Source organism: Antrostomus carolinensis, unplaced genomic scaffold (assembly GCF_000700745.2).
Source record: "Antrostomus carolinensis isolate BGI_N321 unplaced genomic scaffold, ASM70074v2 scaffold33244, whole genome shotgun sequence".
NCBI classification, from domain to species: domain Eukaryota; kingdom Metazoa; phylum Chordata; class Aves; order Caprimulgiformes; family Caprimulgidae; genus Antrostomus; species Antrostomus carolinensis.
The window spans coordinates 4,943-29,416 of record NW_010310654.1 but is presented as its reverse complement, the minus strand read 5'-3'; the positions used below and the strand labels follow the sequence as shown (position 1 = coordinate 29,416).

The 24,474-nt window shown below is 42.2% G+C and overlaps 1 protein-coding gene across 1 annotated transcript in view; it reads right to left on the bottom strand.

The window, feature by feature from the left end:
* The window catches only part of LOC104523799 (ephrin type-A receptor 4-like), a gene marked incomplete at its 3' end in the record, with an annotated part of 57,035 nt that overhangs the window by 28,073 nt on the left and 4,488 nt on the right, over positions 1-24,474 (bottom strand). The window contains exon 3 of the mRNA XM_010166491.1: positions 23,828-24,474. This exon is cut by the window's right edge and continues 3 nt beyond it. Within this exon, the coding sequence (XP_010164793.1) occupies positions 23,828-24,473 (646 nt within the window). The remainder of the gene's footprint in view (positions 1-23,827) is intronic.

Genomic DNA, 24,474 nt, shown 5'->3' with positions numbered 1-24,474 from the left:
GTGCCAGAAGCCCTTGCAGGTGAATACCTTGGCTGTTTCAAGCTCACTTGATTCAGAGTGATAGCATGTTTATCTAGATGTTTGGAAAGTTATTAATGAGATCAGCAAATCCTTTCCATGTATAAGTTATAAATCACCTTCAGCAATGCCATGCAAATCAAGTCAAGTGAGAACATGCTTATATATCTGTGACAGTCTTTTATCACCAATAAATAAAAGAAAGGGGGAATTATCTGGGGAGAAGCGTATAGCTCGTAGCACTGAAGCACAATCTGCTAGGTCATGAACGGAAACACCGGTGCAGCAGAACCCCTGTTAAGTTACGTATCACGACATCTTAAAGGAGATGCCAGCAGTGGCACCGCGCCAGTCTAGAAGGAGCAGGAAAGCAGCACACTTGCTGTCCTGGCTGTGCTGCTGACCCTGTTGAGGTGCACCCAGCATGGTTTTCACCACGCTGGTGCATCAGTGCTTGCTCTGCAGAGAGCAGATGACTCCTCCAAGCCTGCACCCAGTGCTTCTTCTCATCATCACACCTCCCTGTAGAGTGAAAGAAAGGCACTGGCTGTCGAGAGGCTGGCTCGGGGGACCTGTTTTAGCAGCCCTAGCAAGAGGTTCCGAAAAAGAATAGCCAGAGAGTTATCAGTTTTATGAGTGGCTGCTGTGAGTTCTGGATAAGAAGAATTACAATTTGAGCTGAGTTTATCTTTCAAATCCTCTCCTATCCTGAATTCACAAGACACATCATGCACTAATTCCTTTTAGCTGATGTATGGTATCTTTACATCATAGCTCTGCCCATCCATCTTCGAGGTCCAGATAACCTACAGATTTACAACACAGCTGCTGCTCTTAAGAATACAGGATTTGGCCCAGTTATGCAATGGACATACCACCTGGTAAAATTTGAAAGTAGGTTTGTTTATGGAGGCAGCCATTTGATGAATGCTTTAAGTCAAGCTTTTCTTCAAGCACTTTGCAGAAAGTCTCCCTTTTTATGAAAATGTACATTAAAAAAATTTCCCTCAGCTTAGCCTTCATGAGGCAGCTCCAGGGAGGCCCTCAGCAGACACACAGTCAGCCAGTGGAAATGATGAACTAGGAGGGGGGCAGCAGGGGCCCTCTGGCTGGCTCCAGGTGAAGCACCCAGAGCATGGATCCATCCATACTGGAGCAAAACTGCCCTACCTGAAAGCTTATATGGTGGAGGTGCCTTTTGCTCCTGTGGGAGATGGAGCTCACACTCTGGCCACTGCAGGAAGCACACAAACCAAGGCACAATCATGCTGTTTCAAGACAAGACTAGCTCCAGCACAAGGAATAAGCCCACAGTTGACCCAATTGCTAAAGCAAAGTGAGACTTCTCAGGTGGCTGGGTTAATGCCAGCCAGTGCTAAAGAACAAGTGACTGGTTTCTTCCCTCTCTCCACACAGACCACCGGAGGCCAGTCCCATCCCTGGCCAGGGCAGCTGATGAGCCGTCGCCAGCAGGGCTTTGCCACATCACCCTGAGCCTCCTGCGCCCCAGGCCACCAGAGCAGCCACCCCAAGGGCACAGCCCACAGGCTGGGGCAAGTTGGGACACAGCGCAGCCTGCAGAGCCTTTACCTCAGCACAGGAAGGAAAGCTTCCTTTCAAATTCTTGCTGGATGTCACACGGCTGCTAATTAAGAAAAAGTGACAAAACAAACACAATTTTGCTTCTAATCTGGAAAAGCATCCGTCACCAACAAAACTACTGGCACATAAACCTAACAATAACATCTCATTCTGGCTCAGAGGCCCTCATGGCTGACATATGATAAAGCTATTTATTCAAACAGCTACATGATAAGTAAATTACTGCAAGATATTAAACAAAGAAATTAATTGTGGTAACTATGGAGCTATTTAGAAATGGCCAAAAGCACCACTGACTTCAGTCCAGGCCACAAAAATTTACTGTAGCAAAGAAATCTGGCAGTACATCTCACCGAGGCTCCACACGCTCTGGAGCTGACGTGTGACTCACATCCGCCCTGATCGCCCGCACTCTTCCTGATACGATAAGTTATCAGTTCATAGTTCTTATGGGCGCTACTTTTATCTACTCTCACTAAGCCATATCGAGACTTAATTTTGCCTCCACAATTAACAGAATGCTATCGGTAGCATCCAAATTGCATCTAAGATACCTTATGAGAGTAAGGTTTTAAAATATTGTCAGCAAGGTGATCTTACACCAGTTAAACAAATGGATAGGCAAGACCATCTACTTTCACTTTTCAAGAGATCCCAAATTCATACAGAGTAATCTTCACTTCTAAACTTCAGCCAAAGAGACCTGAGGCAGAAATGTTTCCCTTTTTCTCTCTGCCTTTGTCAACTGTCAGTGGATTCATTGCAAATTAGAGAAAACCACTCTGCAAAACTTCACTGCCTTCCTGGTGTTCCTGTAGCTGTCAAGTTTCATACAGTAAGGCACCAAACAACTCCAGACAGCTGACTTTCAAGAGCAGCCCCAGCAGCCACCTACGGTCACCAGAGAATTCTCCCCTGCGCTTGCCCCACAGAAGGGTTACTTGCACTCTGCCTTTGACCACCAAAACCTAGTTCACTGTGAATTTGGTAAGTTGCCTCAGCCAGAAGTCCTTCGAGGACCACTGCTGCTGTGAATTTTCAAGTGCTTCATCACTTGATTAGCCTATCAAAAAAACATAGGAGAACCTGTTTTTTTGAAAACTAATGCTCAGATCAGCATATTAGTTTGCCATGTTCCCTACTTGCAAATACTGAATGCTTTTCTTGCCTGCATTCATTCATTCATTAATACACACTCAAATAAACAAACCCAGGATTTTCTAACAGAACCAAAACATGATTTGTACATAATCAAAACTTGAGGCAGTTAAGGAGAGCAGGAAAAAAAGCGCTGGCTGCAATTAATTAGTTATGGCGCGTTTGATATGTCAAGTTTATTTTCTAGATGTATTTTTCTCTCCTTGGTGCAGCTGAACAGCAGCCACTAATGGGTCAGTAAATTTGCACTCTGCCAGGCAGAGCCCGGAATACATGAGATCAGCAACCAGCTGGGGGAAGAGGGGAGATGGATGGTTCGCTGTATTTTATTCTTACGCACTTGCTTACATTTTGTGAATGTACCACTTAACAGAGCTATTTTTTTAGGTTGCACCCAACTCATTATGGGACATAAGCAATCTTTTGAAAGACCCATATGAATCACCTTTGTCAACGTTAAGTGGGTTTTGACATTGTAAATGCTTAGTGACTTTATTGTGAAATACGCAAACAGAACTGTTCATCTGCACAGTAATTTTAGGGCTTCAGAAGAATACAGGTTTTGAATATTTAACCAAATGAGAGCAAATTCTAAGCCTAAAACCCAGATTGCCTTAAAGCAACAAGAAGGAAAGTGGCTCCCACGTGGGAACAGTTACACTGGACTCATCCATGGCCTTAAAAAACTAGCTCACCAAGTTCCCCTGGCCAAAGGCGTCTGGTGTTGGTGGAGGTGAAACAGGAGCCTCCCAGCCCGGGCTGTGCCCCGCACTGTGCTGCTGCGGCAGCGTGTCCCGGCAAGAAGCCACGGGCAAGGGGTCCCGACTGGGCTCCTTCCCTGCTGAGCATGGGACCCTCGGACAGGGACCCCAGAAACCAAGTCCAGAAGACAGAGCAGCTGTCCTGGTGTATTAAAAAGTTTCCCAGAACTGCTGTTAAGGAGCAGCCTCAGCATCCAAATACTTTAATAGTTAGTCGAACACTTGCAGAGCTGCTGCTGACTTAGAAGCCAACTGCACTCAAAATTCTGCAACTGGGGACTAAACACGCTGCTTCAGAGCTCATCCACCTTGTTACACACGCAGAGCCCAAGACAAAAAGCATTTGCAATTCAAAGCACCCACACATTCAAGGTCAGAGTTTTCCGGTTTCAAGAATTCTTCATATGTGCAAAGTCTAAAGCACTGATACCAACAGATTGATTTTTTAGCATCTACCTCAAGAAAGCAAAGATGAAGGCAATCATTATTTCAGCTTCTTGAGGGGGACTTCCCTGTCAGTGTGTGTTAGCAACTTGTTAAACAAAATGTTTTGCAGTAAATCACATAGAAATGTGAACTCAGCAAATGCCAGAGGCAATGACAGGCGGATACAAATGACAATTAGAAAGGTGTGTCCGGATGCTTGAGGTATGAGCCATGATAAAGTGCTTGTGAAATTTCACCTGCCCAGATTGGGACAGAGGTTGTGGCCTTCAGAGAAGAAGGAAAAAAAAAAAAAAAAAAAAAAAAATCAGATGTGCTAATTAAAAAGAAAACTGTATGTCTGAACAGACATCCAAATATTCCAGCCTCAGCAGGGAATAAAACCTACAGATTGTGGGAATTAGTCTGAATCAGGTCTCATTAAATGGTCACAGCAAGGTTGGAGAAAGACAGTACAAGCCAATGATTACTGCAAGCAACTCTTTAGCTAGTGAAAAGAGTAAATTCTTTTCACATAATTATTAATTTGCACTCACAGGCTTTTAAAATGGATTTAGCAGATCTCTCTATTCACCTTCTCTGAGCTGCTTTTGACTTTTTGGAAAATACATGGAACTGATTACAATCCTTGCAAATTTTGAGAAAGAAAAGCACAGACAGACATATACTTTAGCTGATTAAATGTTTAACATTAACAACATCTATTCCCATCACCAGCAGCTAGAGATGACTAACAAAGAAGAACATTAAATCACATTACTGCATTCAGCAAACCTTCAGAAAATGCTGCTTTTCACAGTCAAAAATAGCATACCTTACCAGCCCAGATTTCATCAGCCCATTCTGTCAGCAGTAAAAGCTGTTTTCTAGGCCACGGCATTTTCCATTAATGCAATCTGATTTGCTACTGCATTTTTAGAAAGCTAAGGTGAATGTGTGATACTGAAAGAGGGCAGTCAGTAATCAAGAAATGAAAGTCTACAACTCCTCATGTAGGGCAAGGTCAAAGAACAGCTGCCTATGGAAAACCCCACACAGAGGGACTTGCATACCATGTTCTAGCTGTGTACTCCCAGGAGCTTTATACAAAGGATATTTTAAAGCAAGAGTAATATACTTCACAACAAATGATTTTAAAATGTGGAGATAATGACTTCTCATATGGGCTTTATTACCGCTTGCACTTCTAAATACGTCACCTGGGCAGTTTTATCTCCCACATTAGTTGATCTTTAAGAAGTTCTGATTATTGCTCATATTGTTCTGAACGTTATAGCTGTTCCTGGTAACAGAGAAGAAAACAATACGAAACAAAACATAATGGTATTTTTGAAGCTACAACAGTTACCTAGGATAAAATCCTGCCTGCATGTTTCTAAGAACTTAGGTACTATACAGAATTAGTGATGAAAAGCTGTTGGCGGTTTTAGATAGAGACAACTATCATTCATAAGCTATCGGCAAACTAAACAAAAATTAACAAGCTCCATAAAGCAATTAAAATCCAAAGTGTAAAGTGGATGTAATGACTCAACAGCCTGATCACTACTCTCATAAAACCAGGCTAATAATACATAGTCTGAGTTTCCGCACATTGACATCAACATAAATTTAAGCAAATTGAAATTTTCATCATTAGCGGAGTTTCACTGATATAAAAATTGTAAGGCAAGAGAAACAATCCCAAGGGCTGTGCACTGAAAATACTCACAAGAAACCAGATTTGTGCACCGTACTAAATGCGAGCATGGTTACATTAGGTGTCACTTTATGGGCCAGTGGTCAGCTATCCGTCTGCTGCACGATCTGCGCAGTATGTGTGATTTTATCAAAATCTCACTCTCTAAAGACAATTAAGTGGGTATTGTCATTCTCATCTAAGAGTCCATGCAGTGAAAAAAGTCTGGAATGATGGCCAAAATATTGTCCAGTGGGTTTAAAAAAAACCAGCAACCAAACAGCCCCTCCACCCCAAACCACAGAAGGGAAAGAAAAGCATGTAAACTCCCAATTTCTGCATTTTAAATCTGTCTCACCACTGGGAGGACAGCCCTCTGCCTCCCCTCCTTCTCCCCTTCTGCATTGGCAATAGCAATACTGCTTAAACTTACCGATTCAGACTTAGATGATCATTCTCACCCTAGACTCATAGCCAGCTGAAAAGTTTCAAAGGTATTGTAAGACTCAATACAATAAAAACAACTGTCCTTGGTCTCCCAGATAACAAGGAAGGCTTTTTTAGTGTTTAAAACAATCAATATGCATTCCATGCATATTTAAAGACATCTTTGTATCATTTCTTTACAGAGACAACTTTGGGCCTCACAAAAGAGGCTGTTCATGGTCTTAGGTAATGCAGAGTTTGTTAATTGGGCAATACCTCACTCTTATTTTGGAATGCTAATTTGTCGAGACCCCAGCTCTTGCCGCAGGGACTGGTCACTTACTGACTCTCTAGAGGGGCAGCAGTGAATTAGAAACACAACAGCACATTTGTGAAGTGAATTTCAAGCACGCTTGGGCATCACAGTATGGCCTAAGCAGTGCCCCTGAACCACAAAATCCGATGGGTTGAGATTTAACAACCTAGTTTACGTGCCAGATGTCATCAATAGTTCGGGATCAGCTTTTAACTTTGGATGGAAGAGGGTGTTCAAAAATTAACTAGATACTCCCTGCCAATTCCTGTCACCAAGCCTCTGCCAGGAATGAAGCAGCTATTATTCATTGCTTATGCAGCTGATATCAAAGTTAGCCCTCAAACTCATGATATTAAAGAGTCCGTGCTACACAGTAATTTGGGACACCACCTGCCTTCAGAAAATGCAAGCAGGATGTTTAAGTAAATGGAACAGCCCATGAATCAGAAACCTCCACAGCCTGGGTCTGAACAGAGGAGCTCAAAGCAGCCGAGGATTTGCATGAATGCCACTGCACCCTTCCCTCCCGATCACCTGCAGCCCTCCCCGAGGCCGTGCCCTGAGCAGTGCCTGGAGGGAGGCTGAGGAGGGAAAGTCGAGCTGGCTCAAGCACCCCCCTGCAGCACAAGCAACTGAAGGAAACAGAGCAGTACTCTTCTGAAGTTGCAAGCTGCTAAGAGCCCACAGCCCCAGGATTAAACCGGGTAGCCTCAGGCTTCTTCTGATGTGTGCTCATTGGCATTGGCTTCCCAGCACCATAAAACCTACCCAGGCCCTCTGCCTCCTTCCTTACTCTCGGCGCTGCAGGTGTTGACTCAGCAAGGCTTGGGACGCTTCAGGCTAAGGACAGCCTCGTGGGAAGAGGCAGGTTTTTATAGCGCTTCCAAACCCACTTTTTAGCAAAGCCAGGTCCATAGCCCCACTCCTTTCCTTTCCTTCAGTATTTTCCTGACCAGGACCAGTGTTAGTCACACACCTTTGCTGTCAGTTTAAGTACATCAATTTGTCCCCCTTACTTTGTCCCAGTACAGCCAGCAGATACACAATATGGCTTGCAACATTACCTCCCCTCGTATCTTCCTTCACCCTTATGTTGTACTTCCTCCTTCTCAAAATGAAACTTTGTTAAACCACCACAAAATAAATGTAGAGGACCAGAAAGACACTTCTTTCCTTTAAATGCTTTCCACTGATAGCAGACAAATATTTTTGGTCACTTACATTTTTTAAGAGTTGAGCAATCACATGTCAGTCTACAAAAGACCACTTTCAGTTTTCAATTATTTATGTGCCTCCTTCTTACACACAAATATGGGCACAGAAATTCAGACAGAAGCTCCCACTCGATCAAAGCCAACACCTTGTTGGGTCACCAGCTCCCTGCCCGCCCTGTACTCGCCCAGGGGCTGAGCACCTCTGCCACAGCACTGGGCTGCAGCACTGGCACCTCCGCTCCTCTGACACATCCTTTCTCACCACTCAGCCCTGCCACTGGTGACCCCAGCCCTTATTTCCTGCTACTCCTTCCCTGTTGCAATGACATTCCCATCAAGAGCTTTAAATAACAGCCTGAGGTACAAAAAGAGTGACTAATTCTTTACGTTTCCAGTCATACGTGGTGATCTCCTAACAGTCAACAGCACTAACAAGCCCTTCCTGCAATACTCCATTTAGCAGGCATTTTTCTGTGGAAATGAGTTCCTAATCATATCTTAGGGCAATCAGAAACCCAAATTATTTTTCCCCTTCTCCTCCCAGTCACCGGATGGTTGTGCCCTTGAAGTAAAGCCAACCCAGCCACCGTGCAGCAGGACAGGTAGGGCCAGCTGCCCCGGGAAGCGAGGAAGGACCTCGGCACGAGACCCCAGGGGATGCAACTTCAGCTGAACCTGCTGGGATTTGGCAGGATTGTCCTGCAAATGAGAGCTCAGGCAGAAACAGCTGGGTCAGAAAACAATAAACAAGAAAAACTGACTTTTAAATGGGGAAGAGCATCCCAGTAGTCAGGACAGGTGACAACTTGAGATGTCAATATGCTGCCTCCATAAGCATTCAGTGTTTTTCAGACAGGGTTAACTGGAGATGTACAAGGGGGTAAAGCACCTTCACCCCCTAACATGCTAAAGCAAGGTCTTAATATCAGGTAAATGGGGTCACTGTAAACTTGGCATATTTTACTGCCACATGTTATTACTCAGATGCAGACTCCTGTGAGAGCACTACAATAGTCTTTATGAATTAATAAACTTTAAAATGTTAATACTAAAATCAGTAGGATCTCTCAGCTAAAAATACATTTCCAGTTTATTAAAAACTAAACCCTTGTGATTTGTTAGCACTCACATAATTCAAAGGAATAATCCTTCTCTGGCACTTCACTAAACTCATGAGTTTACACTAGCAAACAAAATGAGTGTTGTAGGTTGAAGTTACTGTTTGATCTGGTAAATAAATCCATAGTGAATTCAGGTTCAATTACAGTATTTAAATTTATGACATCTACAGTGCTGTAACAACTTAGTGACAAATGCCAGTTTCATATAGAAAGCATGCATTAACATGCACAAGCTACAAAAAAGAAAAATCAGTTGGCTCGATACAGATGTATCAACACCTACTTTGGCAGTTTTATATAGTCTTTTACATGTATTTGTCAATACATTTGATTGCAGTTCTAGTTACTACAAACAGCCCACTATTACAAAGAAATTTCTGGTTTGGTATACTGAAAAGTAAAATTTGCTTTACTGATATTTGTGTGTGCACTTACATGCATATTCACAAACGCAGTTGTTTCTGCTGAAATTTCATTTGCATGCAAAATACCTCTGGTGCAAATTACCAATAACATAAGGGAGCCCATGAAATGTTAAAGACTTCAAAGGATGAGAGAAAAACTATTTGCATTTTGGGCCTGATCCAAAGCACATTAAACTCAAGGGGAGTCTTTCCATTGGCCGCAACAGATGTTCTGACTCAAGGACGTTTTGATGCAAGTTATTGACATAACAGTAGACCAGCAAGACCACAAAATCCACTTTCTGAAGAAAGCAAAAGTGAACTTTGCTAAATACTGAATTACTGCTTTTAGTCATGGTAGCTGTCTCTCAGCTTCTCCTGGGACAGTCTTTGCTGCCTCTTCTACTGTCTACAGCACATCTTTCTGGACCGATACCCCACATTCATTCCAGTTTTTACACCCACACATTCTCCTTGCTCATGGCTTTTAAGTTTTCTTTCTCACTCTGCAGATATTTAACTTTGTAGTAGTGTCACTTAATTCCACAAAAGTGACTTAAGAGACAAGTTCCTATAAAGGACAACACAAAAACCGCCAAAATATGTTTTGATAGATGGCTACCTATACAGCATACAGATGCCTGCGGTCTTTGAAAAACTGATAGTTTTTCATAACAGAAGTAAACTGCTACTGTTCTTGTCTATTTGAGAATGATCTACTTAATCAATATTGCTTTATCAATTTTTGTTCTATTCCATTAATGTTTTAGTGCAACTTTTCATTTGGTCTTAACAGTATAATACCTTCTACACCAGAGCAGAAAAAATACTGTTGTCATAAAGGATGGGAAGCACAGTGTGGTAAAAGAAAACAAGTGACTGGACTTGCAACAGTACATGTACCAGGTACGGAAATAACAATAAGTTTATTTAAACAAGCTTTAATAATTTATTCCTTTTGGAAAGGAACATTTTTCCTGGTATGACCCAAAAAGAAATTAACAATTAAAAGGAGCATTTTTCTAACACAAACATTATTAACAAATGCCATATCTATTCTATATGTGTCACCAGTAAGCAAAATCAAACCCATTGCAATAGAACAAAAAAAAAAATAAAATGCACTAGGATGTAGTGTACATTTTTCTTCCTCTGTATACTTCAAAGTCATAAGGACTTCTTATATTTCACGGTAAAAAGGTTTTATTTCTTGGTTCCCACAGCTCAGGTAATGATATCGTAATTCAAAGGTGGTCCAAGGCTCACTATAGCTCTGACCTCGTAAACAATTTTAATATCCCTTCTCTGCATCCCAACAGATATAGGATTGCACCTGAACAGCCAATATCTCCTCAGTAGGTACTTGTTTATTCAACTTGTAATGGAGCACATGTGCTGCACATTAAAACCAACCTGGATGCAAAGAGAAGGTTTCTATCTACGTGAGGGAGGCCATCTTTCAACAAGCTGAGATAAATTTGCCAAATATCTGAGGTGCATGGGAGGGAATGCAAAATTAAGCCAAAACCGAGCAAGGCACACAGCACCACATCTGCTACCCACATCTACTCTCAGCTTCTTGAAGTGTTAGAGACAGCACGTTGTTTCGGAGTGATGAAAGCAGCACTGCTGCAAACAGGGGCGGAGGAAGGACCCAGACGGAAGCAACATTTCTGCTTGTCTTTCCAGGCAAGCCAGTAACAGACAGCTCCTCATGGCAATCAAGTCTCTCTAGGTCAGACCTTGAGAGCCACCTTTCAGCTGCAAGACTACCACAGAATCACAGAATGGTCGGGGTTGGATCCCAACTGTGCAAGAGCATTTACCACAAGAGATGAGGCTAGAAACGACCCCAGTTAGCCTATTCCCCTGCCCCATGGGAGGAAAACTTGTACTTAAACCATGTTACTAGGGGTCTAGCTAACTTATTCCCAAAATCCTCCAATGCAGAGATTCCCCCACATCCCTGAGCAATCTACTCTGGCACTACAGATTTCTGATTTTGAGGTTTGTTGTTTTGTTTTGGGTTTTTTCCCTTGCATCTAGCCTAAGCTTCTCTTTTTGCAATTTAAACCCATTATTTTCCACCCTTTTACAAGTTCCACCTTTACAGCTAAATTCTATGCACCTTTGGTTAAAGAAGAAAGGTGAGAAACATTTCAAGATACCTTCAATTCTAAGCAAGTGCAAACTTTGAACTCCTTAAAGTAAGCTGGATAGCAAGTGTTAACATAGGCAGAAGGGATGCCTTAGTCTCTTAAGCCTACAAATTCATCAGTCAAGGTCTGGACTAGTTAAAAAGACACTGCATAATATTTCAATTATTTTCTTCTGGAATAAAGCCAAAATACACTAGTTGATATGAATAAGTAAAACAGAATCCACTACTTTCTGAAAAACCTTTCTGAGGAATAGATTGAAAAGTGCTCTCAAAGAAAATTTATTTCCCCTTATCATGTGTACTTATCTGTTATTGAAGGCCTGCTTACCAGATTCATCATGGTGAGCTCAGGGCAATAAACAATTTATTTTGAGAAATCACATACAGACTGAATGAAGATATAGGAATTACAAGCTAATACAGAAATAAAAGGTAGGCCAAATCAGTGCTGGGCTATCTTGATAGTATCTCTGTACAGCACCAGTAATGATTCATAAAACTAATTTATACCAGGCTTGCTTACGGTTCTTCAGAAGGTTTTTATTAAGAAACAACAACAATAAGTATCTGGAAGACGACAAGGGTTATTCTCAGAATTAGTTTTGAGGTCTGATTTTCTATTTCTTTGGCACAACTCACCCATAGACTCACCACCGTGGCTAACAACTTCCCTGTACAGAATCAATCAGGATAGTGGCATCAACCAGGTCCCAGACTCCAAACTGTGGAAAAACTCCTGTGAAACATTAAAAGCCTTCTTCTGACACTGCCAACACTATGGCAGGGGAGAGTAGGATCTTTCAACTTTTTCATCATAAAAAGTAGTAGGCAAGCTGCCAGAGTATCACATTTCCGTATTTGCTTCAGATTTTTTTTTATAATGGGCAAATTCTGCCCTCCACTAGACTTCAACAACCTCTATTAACTCCGAGTGACATGGGTATAATATTTGACCTAATTCCATTATAAAGTCCAAATAAGGTTCTTGCACTCTAAGCTGAGAAAGGCAACTTTTTTCTTTGCCCTACCCACATGTCCCTATGACACAATACTTCTGACATATTGCAAATTTTTGAAGAGTTATTCCTTCCAAACAAGTATCTTCCTTGTTATTTAGCTGGGCTGAAGGGCAGTTCACTGTCATTTACGACAGAGGCACAGAGACAAGTGAATAGCAATTACTCAGCATTTGTTAAAGCGAAGGCCTCACCTTTAATAATTGCACAGTCACATTTCTTTGCACAGGGTCAACCAGAACTCCGGAAAGGAGACTTGCTGATTGACACAAATATGTTTGTATTTCAAAGGGTAAACTACAAAGTCAAATAAAAGGTGGTGTTTGCACAAGAGTTACCTTAGCCATTTGGCATTCTCAAAGAGCTCAACAATCCCACGGAAAAACGTCTCTCCTTTGCTTTGCTACAGTGCGTTTTTAACTCAAACTTTAATACAGGTATATGGAGAGGTCAAATTACCACGATCCCTGCAGAAGGCTAAACACACAACCACAAGAAAGGAGTTAATAGTGACCTTTAAAGAAGCAGAGCAATATGGTGGGCAGAGCACCTTCTCCCCAGTATGCCCACAGTGAGCTGGCATCTGCTAAAAACCCAGTGCAAGTTAGAGCTACAGGCCTCCTCTGATTGCATGGAAGGGCAAACCAATGCCCAGCCAAACAGGAAAGAGAGGGATCTCCTTTCTCACGCTTTCATACCCCAATTACAGTTCATCTTGAACCAAAAGAACCTGCTCTGCACAGTTGCTGTTCCAATGGAACAGCAACTTCCCTTCCTAATGGGAAGGAGATGCAATACTTAATAAGGTCACATACTGCTCTTGGAACTGCACCATTCCTGTTAAGACAAAGGCAGTTCCTTGCGGTGCTGGATCAGACACATCTCTGTGATACAATGAAGGTGTATCTCCTTCAGCCTCCCTGAGAGCCAGTGCTCCTCTTTCACAGTGGACAAGGTCTCCTGCCCCTTTCTGGAGCCAGCCAGCTGCCCTCCTTGGTAATGCTGTGGTCATGCTCCTTTCCCTTCTGCTCTCTACGTTCTACTGCAAGTGACTGTAGGTGGATTTTGTTCTCCTTTCTCTCACAAATTAAAGTGCTCTATCTATCCTAAAGTCATAAGCGGATGCTTTCACAGTGCCCACAACTCTTTGAGCTCATTTTCCCAAGCTATTGGGTGTGTTGAATTCAAGGTTACCAAGTATATTAATTCTAGGTACACTAAAACAGGGTACTGAGTGCACACCTTCGAAGAGCCACCAAGAACTTTAAGGTAAATCAACAAAATGGATAAAGGATCTGGACATGGGTTGATTCAGCCAAAAAGGATGGAAGCAGTCTCAGAGGTGACCAGCAATGCACCTGAAGTTATACACACTGACTTCATCTCTTTAGTCAATTCCTTTCAACTTTCCTTCCCACACGGACAGGCCTTTGAACCTCAAAGTATTACAAAACAACATACATTATCAGCCATGTCTATACGTATGCATATGTACCCATCACCCACTAAATCGTCATGTCCAACCTTAAGTACTGGATCCAGTATTTTAATCTGGTATGGATTTTCAGAAGTAGTCCAAATTTGGGTCAGTCTGACAGAACTGTGTCAGGGATTAGCACAGGAGGACAGTTTCTAATGTGCCATGTGAATGACTTCAGCAACAAACTGCAAAAAAAAGTTCTTTCGCATTAAATGTAACTATTGGTATTCCGAGATTAAATATTACCTGGAAAGTACTCTCATTAACTGCAGAGTCCTTGATTAATGAGCAGGTGGAATGTGTATAGGGACCTGGTCCTGATTTCAGCTGTCTTATTAGCTCTACCCTGAATACTTCTGATCACCACAAAAATAAATGAGGAAATCTAAGAACTAATTATGAGTGGACAAAATGTGTCAACCTAATAACTGCATTACAGTACTTCAGAGATTAAGGGCAGGTTGGTAGATGTGCAAGATGCAAACATCAAGGCCACAAAAAAGAAACAGCAACAGATTTCAGCTATCTTCTAGCATCTCTGGCACATGAGACCTCTCAAGAAACAGTCTATATTTCAGAATGGTGCTGGTGCAATTTTGACTACTGCAATCATTTGTTCATTGTTTTAACACTGACGGACATGGGAGGAACTTTCAGCGCTCACCCCACTCCCAAGGAGGGGTGGAGGTGCTGTCTCTCCCAGCAGGGCACAGACATTGAGCACTGCCCAGAGGCACCAGGACAGCCTTCGTCAGAGCACAGGAGTATGGCACCCAGAAAGCCAAAAGCAGGGGAGAGCACCCCACCCGGAGTGCCTGGAGGGTGCTGCTGCAGGTTGGAAGGCACATGGGCTGCTTCAGACCACACACTGGGGAAACCAGAACCATCTTCTTCGGTTTGTCGGCAAACACAGTTGTACCTAAGCATCTCCTGCTATACTCATCCAACAGCCACTGCCCCCAAGCATTTCAGTGAAACAGCAGGGACTACCCACATACTCTTTTTAATTTGTGCTTACTTGTTTCTTGAAAAAGCCCAAAGAAATCTTTTACACACACCAGCTAAATACAACAAAAATGAATATTCCAGCATCTGAAGGGGAGTTCAGGCAACCTGTGCCCTACGATCAATTGATCTTGTATTTCTCTCTACACCTCCCTTCTAATCCTCTCCATAATAACACAAGCTGCCTGGTCCACCCAAAGCTACCAATTCCCTCAAATCCATTTTCAAATTGCCATCCTTGAAAGATCCTGGGCACTGGATCAAGCTGTCTCACCTTGATGCAACCCACACCACTATTGATGGCTCCCCTGAAACACATGGGTGCAGCTGGCCAGACCCCCAGCGAGGGTTGCCTGGACCCAGACCCAGAGGAGAGCAGGCTGGGGAAGGCATTGATCCCCTCCTTTTAACATGCTAATTTGCCCACTGGCTGCTTCAGTCATTGCTAGGCCGGACACTTCAAAAGGAAACTGTTTTCAAAGCAGCGATGTCTTTTTTAACTGCAGAAAACACTTAAAACTGAAAACAAATGCATTCAAGCACCAAGTTCACAGAAGCACTGGTTGGTATTCTTCAGCTCCCCAGACAGAGATGTTTGATGTATGGAAAGACAGACTTGTTAATTAATGCTATTAAAATGTGGCCTGGCAAAAAGCCTCTGGGATTTAAAATAAGAAAATCCACACCCTTCAAGTGCACACTTTAATATACAGATAGCCTGTATTAGATTAAAAAAAAAAAAAAAAAAAAAAATCAGCCATAACCTCTTGAAGTGTTCCACCGATTTCCCCCACCGCCACTTCTCAGAAGAAAAGTAAAATGTAGTTAAAATTAAATTTCTATAATTCAATTTCTGTAATTCCGCATCAACTCTGGAGCACATTTTGGCCTTTCTTAGCATTGATAATGGGGAAAATAAAGCCAATTGTTCAATCCCTTCAGACTGCTAAGAAAGCACAGCAAAGGCCAGACAAAACCCTCGGTGTGACAGAAGCATTATTAAAATATTTTGTAAAGCAGCAGCATTATTGACTAACGGCTTTGCTACCGAGACATGGTCTTCGATCACTGGCTAAATACAACAGAATGGATATGGATACAATGACAGCATTTAATTAACAGTTTGTGGAAGTACTGAAATATGTTACATACACAAGGTTTGCAGACAGAACAGAAGTCAATTGAGTGTTTTGCATCCCTGTTTGTGGCTCACATCATGCTTCTAGTAAAACCGAAGGCGAGCTGTGAAAAGCAGGAGCACTCTCCAAGCTAAAGGAGATAATGAGCTGTAGCTCTGACCCACTGTATATTACCCTGCTTTCAAAGATTAAAGAACCAAAAAATTGAATTTCCCTTCAACTACGTCTCTAAAGTCAGCATTGGTCAGCAAGCAAGAAGAGCTGAACCTAGATGAAGGAAGAGCCTCAGCCACCGAGCTCAGCCTGCTCCTGCAGGACCCTGACCCAGGGCAGCCGCGACCCACCGAGCCGAGCCCCAGCTGCACTGACAGCACCAGCCGTCCCCTCCACGAGAGGGAATTCAGGATGCCGCTGACTCCTAACCCCTGGCTGCAGGGGACAAAAAGCCCACTGGAAGCCACGAGAGAGCGTAGGCAAATGGCAGGGAGATGACTGTCAACCTGAGGGTGGCTCTGGAGCAGGCAGCGTCATAAGAACAAACTCATTCACAGAAACAAAGCATGAAGAGATAACACCAGAAATGCTGAACAAAATGGAACTTGTTTCCTTGCCACTAAATTGTTAGCTTTATGGGACTTCATGCTGAACAGTATGAAAAAATCCAATTTGCTTTGAAGCGTATTAGTCTAACATCCTAATTATTGTTTACATTGCCATTTGCCTTCTATTAAGAATTGAATAATTACCCAGCACTCCATAGTTTAAAAATACAAGCAAACAGGATTATCTGCATAATTAAGACACTGTACTGCAGCTTTGTACTGTGGCTGTACAAAATACTCAAATATACAAGCAGAAGCAATCGTTATCGATTGCCTTAGTTCGAGTGATATTTTAAGGAGTTCCAACATGCAAGGTGGGTAACTCAGAGAAAGGTGAATGATTTCTTTTGACGAATGGGGGGGACAAACATCCTGTGTCCCTCTGGGAAAGCTACCTAAGTCTTCCTCCCTCCATCTGCTGCAGCACCAGAGCATCTTTCCTCCTCCTCCTCCTGCCCAAGAGCCCCACCTCTGCCCAGCCTGCTGAAACCGCAGCCTCTCTGCAGCCTGTGCCCTGCTGCACCAAGCCCCCAGTAAATACAAGGCCTCTTTCCAAGCACATCTCTTTCAGTGCATTTGGATACATGAACTTCATTTTACAGATTACTTCAGTGAGATTTAAACCCACCCATTTAAAAAAAAAAAAAAAAAAGAAAAAAAAAAAAGGTAGACCAGCAAACAGTTTTCGCTAGGCATCCATGACTAAATGAGCCAAAGCAAATACCAACTGTACAGTATAGTTTGAGGGGTTTTTTTGTTTGGTTGGTTTGTGGGGTTTTGGGGGGGGGGGGTTTTTTGTTTTTTTTAAACCTTAATAACCCATCCATATTGTACTTTAACAGCATGGCCTCCCCTTCTGGGTGACTATTAGGACAAAAGCAAAGTTTTCGCACATTCCTTTGTTGTTTTAAAGAGCCTTTCCTCCATTTAATTACGCCACCAAGTTTCACACTGAGCAGTTTACTACCCCTGTGAAATTACCTTCAAGTTAAATACTAATTGGACATCCAACAAAAATGAAAACCCCCCCACAACCTCATTTTTGCTTCTGGTTTCTTACAGGATGTAGCCCCAACACGATCAGGGTCCCAGTTTCAAACCACTGATTTATAAAGACGCAAAATGAAAAACAGTACTTTAAAGAAATACAGTGCATTCATGCAGCATGTGTTCTAACTTATATCAATAAACCTTTCAACAAATCCCTTCTGAACAAGCCTGTGTTTTGGGAGCATTTAATGAGCCTCAGCTTTATTTCAAGCCAAAGGCAATTTTAAATAAAGTTGAAATAAATAAAAGTTAAAAAGAAAAGAAAGCCACTAAAACCAAAAATAAAATAAAATATGGGTTCTTGTGTAATCATGAGGCTTAAGAAAGCAGAACTTTTCTCACAGATTATTTTCTTTCAATAAATAAAGACAGCAGCTCATTTGTGCATGTTTACCCAAGCGCTACCAGCCCTTTTCCCCTTTACACCAAACTACAACCATAGGCCAAGCCCATTTCTGCAGCTGGGCCAGCAAATTGAAGGGCACTACACCAGGGCTGAGCAGGTCAACTCAGCACGTAGAAAATGTCATAAAATGCAGTGCTTTTTCACGCACACACGTGTGCGCACACTTATAGCATGGGGGATCCCATCTCCTGAAGACAGTCATTCCACCAGTTGAAGCTGTAGCTATGGAAGGGCTTCATGGTCACCAGTGAACATTTAGAGGAGGTGACACCCAAGGGTCTGCAGCCCCAGGCATGCGAAATGGCACTTCCTGCACCTCCAGCCATCACTTTACAAAGCAGGCCAAGATTTTGGAGCATCGCACTTTCCCACACGCTGGCTTGAAGCAAGCAAGTGGGTTGTAGAGACTGAGGAAAGACTGACTGACAATCACTCATAGCCAAGAGAAGACCTCAAGACACAAGGAGCACACTGTGCAAATATTACACTCTCTCTTAAACAAAGAGATCAAAAAAATCAAAACAGAATCTATTTGCATAAAATCCAAATCTGAGCTCTGCATAAACAGAAGGAGATTTTGGCTGCTGTTTCCAAAGGAAGTTCTTATCTCCTTTGTGAAATGGGGAAATGGGTGTGCTACTTTGCATGAGGGTGTATACAAAAGATGTAAATGAGGAATTTGCTGCATGGAAAAGGCAAACAGCGGACAGCTGCCAATCCTCATTCACAAGGAGAGTTTCCCTAGTCTCCAGCAGGAGGAAAGAGCAGGGAACCAACATGTTTGCTTCCCAGGGAGGTGAAACAGGCTCTGAATATTCAAAAAATGGCCATTTAGTCATGGGAGTCTTAATCGTCTCTGATTCACAAAATTGTGTGACCTCACCTGCTCCCCACAACATATCAAAAGGATGTGGCATAATGGAACGAAACCAGATAAGATATTTATCTCACAAGTTTGGGGGGGCTTTTTGATGCAGTCTCAAAAGACTGAAGTGTATTGCCGAGCATTTCTTTAATCACTTCTCACAAGCACAATAAAAACCAAGCTCAGTGGAACATATTATTAGACAGATAACAACCCTTAGCCAGCCAAGTTCTAAATGCTGAAGTCATCACAGACAAGATGACTTATCTGGAAAGTTTTGGTTTTGTTTGGTGTTGGGTTTTTTTATTACCAAAAAAAAAAAAAAAAACAACCAAAAAAACAACCCAGAAGATGGTCTCCATGCCCCACAAAAGACTACTCAGACCTGCCACGAAATTCATACCACCACAACAGCTCATCTGGCTTTGATTCTGAGGACCGTGCTTTTCACTGGTAACACAAAGAATCCAGATCCCTGTGTACCAGCAAAAATTTTATCAGGAATTCAGAAGGAATCAATTCCAGCCTTTCACCAAGGGATACATGAAGGGACAATTGCTTGACAACCATAGCTTGACTTCTGAGGGGGCCAGGGAGGAGGAAAACACTACAGAACCTTGCAATGACATTTAAATGGAGATTTTGAAAAGCACCAGGTGGTACAAAAAACATGGAGGAGCAACCCCTGGAAGATCTAATTAACTACATGAGAATATAACATAACCAAATCACTTCTTCAGCAGAGAAGAGAACCAACTAAATTTGGTTCAGACAGACTGTGTTTCAGTATTGCTGCCATGCCCCTCCTGGTAGCTTCCGTCTTCTCATCTCCTTTTAAAACGTAACATGTTGAGTCTGTGCATTTTTCTCCTCTGCCAAAAATAATCAACCTGAAAAAAAATCCTTCTGTAATCTCAAATCTGCATAGTCTTAGTCACCCTTCTGATTACCCTTTTATGCAGCCAGACTGTTCATCAGAGTTATTCTGACAAAAAAAGTTGTCTACAACTAAAATGGGAAAGTACACACAAATTACTTCACTTCCCTGCCCCTACAAAACCCACCATCCAAAACATCTTATCACAGAAAAAAATATAATTAGACTGCACCCTTCTGATGTAAACTGAACTACTACTCTCAGTGATCACAGTTACTCTTCAAAGCCTCTGAGATAAAAAGAATCTTATCATTCAAATTATTACTTCTTAAGAGATGCTCTTATCAAAGTTCGAAGGAAAATTCTAAAAACAGCAGTGATATGAAACCAGGACTGAGACATATTTCAAATGATACTGGATTTTCTGCCAATTGGCCAATTCACAACTCAAAAAAGCAAGTGTAGAGGAAGACAAAGCTGTTGGCTCTCATAACCTTTACAATATCACAGTAAAAATCTCAACTGTCTCACATATTTATACTAAATGGCAGGTCTAAAATTGAGAATTGTAATTTCACAGCATCAAAATCATCACAGATGGCTACAGTCTATTGCTTCTTTAATCTGTCTTTTTTCCCTTCCTGCTTATTTCTCACCCCTTCTCCTTTGAGTTAAAAAGATATGCATTTTATCATAAGGAAATTGTAACTAAATCCAAACCACATTATATTAATGTGTAACAAAACAATTTACATAACAATGATGCATACAAGCAAAGTTTAAAATTACTTTATATCTCAATTTTGCCCTAAAGCACTAATTACTTTAACCTTTAGATGCACCACTAGTTAGGCTAGTTTCACATTCCATCAACAGTATTCAATGTTTATGGTCTTCAAAATAGATAGCCAATAATGGAAGAAGTTTGGGAAAGAATAAATAATAATTTTAAAAAAAAAAATCAACAGCAAGTTGTTGGGTTTTTGTTTTAACATCAAGTTCACAGCTACAAATTCACCTGTAAAAAAAGAATCAGTGTTCACCCAATATTTCTAGTGACCAGACCCAATTTTGTGGAACCACTCCTGTGACATAACCTGTGAAGCTTTCCAAATAAATATGGATTAAATACTTGGCTCCTTTCCCTTCCTGCCCTGGGATTTTGCACACACACGCACATGCACATACACAGTATTCAAACACCTCCATACCACTGTCAATTTTTTTTAAATCCTGTTCAAGGTCAGAGAGTCATTAACTCCCACTACAGGAACCACTTTAGATGTGAAGTGGCTTCCTATTATGTTTCCCACACGCTAATCAGAAATAAAGCAAAAGCAGCTCAAGGAAAATGTATTCTTTAAAAATCAGAAGGCCGAGCGAACTTGAAGCAGCTTTTGGGGCAACCCAAGTGCAAACCGGTCCAGCTCAGCACTGTGTGGCAGGGCACAGGTCCCAGAAGAGGACAGGGAGCTCTGACGTCTCCCGTGGATCTCCCAACAAGTGCAAAGCTCCGATCCACTGGCCTAAACTATTTCCCCACCAAGCTTTTGTCAAACATTTAAGATCTTAATCAATCCAAACTCTGACCCTAGGATCACAGGGGAAGATGGATGAGGAAACGGACAACCTCTGACCTTTCCTTGTATTTGTCCTGCCACAGTCAACATATTGAAAAACAACTGAGGTAGAGACTACTCATCAGCACCAGTCCCAGCCCAGTACCCTTTTACACCTTTACCAAACTCAAAGTCTCTCCATTTGCCCCCAGTCCTCTGTACAAAAACCACAAGAAACCTCCTCACTTCATCCTCCTCCTCCCCTCCACACATCTGCCGGAGCAGAACATTTGCGGAACTATGAAGTTAAGTGGGATAAGAACAGGAGAAGCCTCATTCAGCCGTGTCAAAGGTCAAACTGCTTTAACGGCCTTGCTGGAAACCAGAGAGCAAGCTGCATAATTCTGCTAAACTTCATGAATTCATGAAGAGGAGCTTCCTGGTAAACTCTTCTGGCTGGAGAATGGCAAATGTGAGAAAAGGAAACCACAACCGCTGATGAAATGGGTTTAGCACTTTTAAATTACATGCTGGCTGGAATCCTCTCAAAACTACTCGTACAGGCCAACTTCACTTTGGAGAGCCCAAGAGCCAGAAAGTTTCCATCTCCTATTATTAATATGGCATCACCTGATCTTCCTTTTACTTAGGAAACAGAATTGGGTTTCCTGAGCCCAAGCTTCCCTGGGTGCAGCCGAGAGCCAGTAGGTAAACTGACATTCATCCCCAAGGTCTAGTTCAACACCACAAAAATAAATTAGAAAAGGCATCCCACTATCACCACTGCCCACCAGCAAAACCTCAAGAGATTTCCCTTGAACAACACAGGATTTGTTAAGCAATTACCTCATCATGTCTGGGCCACTGACAACAAAAAACGGTAGATCTGTGTCAGAGTGACCCAGTACTGACCTAAAAGGCCTTTAGGAGAAGGCAGAATAATCTCTGTGCAATAAGCCAACATGCTTTTTTCCCCCCATTCACTTCCTCCTCTCACAACCCAGGCTAGAAAGGTGTCAAGAAGCTTTGTCCAGAACTTACTGAGCTGTTAGAAAGTAACAGCATCTCCCCAGCCACCAGCAGCACTCAGTCAGTACCGCAGCCACAGGATCGCATGTTTAATGCTGCACACGTTTTCAAGTTTCCATCTCATGGGATTCCAAAAAAACAAGAGTAATTTACCCCAGACAGCATGCCCTGTCATCACGCTGCTCATCTTTCAGTCCCTTCTACAGCCCACAGTAATTGTGTTGCCGATATGGCACACTTAGGCTTTTTCCATATAGCAAAAACACCAGAAATGAAGGCTAGGGTTTATAGCTAGTGCTTCTTTCCTGCCAAAGCTTAATTTCAATGCATAATAATGAACTTTATATTGACTGTAAATTATCATTTAAAAGAAATCAAGCAGGACATCTAAAAGACACTGTTCTCTTAAGAATCCAGCACAAAACCAGTCAGTTACTTGCTCTGCTATCTTATTCTTAGTCTCAAGATGAAAAAGATGACCTAGTGAAAAACACACCCAGAAGATGTGAAGCAAACTCATCTGGCTCCAGAGAACCTTTTCCAAAACCACAGGTCCAAATGCACTAAGGATTTGAGGACCTTCAATTCAGCACCAAGCAAAATTAAGTCTGCTGACCTGTGCAAGAATCTATTTGAGTTCGATCTTAATTTACGCTTCCAAGAGCAAGACTTTAGAAGCTGAGGCTAAAGGCATTTTACTTATAAACTCCCTTCTCTCCTTCCCTAACCTTTTACAACTTCTTTTTCCATAAAGGAGAGGTGAAGAGAACATAGGGTGGGATTTTTTTTTTTTTTAGGATAATCTGTCTTTTATACAAACTTTAATCCCTAATTCTGCAGCACACAGGATGGTGTGTGTGGGAGGGTGGGGTGGAGACTTTTAGCATTTCTAAGAGTATCCTAGCAGCTCTATTATTAAGCTGACAATAGAGACCCTCTGAGAAATGAAAATATTTAACAAAGGCAGCAGTGTCAAATATCAAAGGGTTATTTAGTGCTAAAAATTTGCAACAAGTAAAACACCAAAGACTTCCCCTTCTCAAAGAGGGAAAGTAATCCAGCTAAAACTCCTGTTCCCCCCTCCCCGACTGGTTCTTACCCCACTGCATTATCCAAAGGAGACTTTGCCAGAATTTCCTGTACTTAACAAAGTTCACTTCAGATAAGACTTTAAAGATTTGTCTCTTGAGACAGTAACTCAACTGCAGTGTTTTGCAGTCATTCACATTTTGGTGACTATCATGAGCCAATTCAAATTTAGGCGCCTGCTAGAAAATGTGCTTTGCCTTCTGCCTGTTATGGCAGTATCATTTGTTTTCATTATATAATTCTTAGCCTTACCACCTGGAACTGTTGAACTTCTTCATTAAACCCCTCTGTCCCACTGCATCCCACAGGGGCTGCCAATTATTGGCTTCACTCCATTTACTCTCATCTCCGATTCAATTATGCATTCAACTAAGCCCTAATGAAGAGTACAATATGGCTCATCCTACCTTGGCATTCACCATTACGTTCTTCATAGCCAGCATTGCACAGACAGTTGCCAATGGGCACCAGCCATTCGCCATCTGCCCCACAGTACATTTTTGGCACATCCTTCTCTTCAGAGTTGTTGACGCAGGAGCCGCGAACTTCCACCAGAGAGGACGTATCAGCCCCAGTAATTGTGTCTGGAAACTGTGCCAGGTTTCGAACTGTCAACGGGCACCTCTTATAGAAGACACGAACAGACACCAAAGCAATGCAGGCGCCGACATCTTGAAAAGCCAAGTAAAACCCTTTCTTGCCGAGTGGTCCCACATCCCGTATCTCTGTATTCAGCTTCATGATCCTGTCACCAATGTCCACCTGGGTGAAGCTCTCATCAGCAGCGATGGTGTCAATCTTGGCAAACTGGCTCTCTCTAATAAAACGCTCCTTATCATTGTTTGATTCATAGTAATAAAGGTTGAAAGTCTCTTTGCAAGTCCCCATGACACCTGGCAGGCTGTTGCAGTCCCTTAGCGTGAACTTGATTTCAATATATACCCTTTGAGCCCCCTCACGGGGAATCCAATCAGTTCGTAACCAATTATTCTGACTGGGCTCCATCACATTGCAGACTTGATAGGTGCGGATCGGAGTGTTCTTCTCATCCATA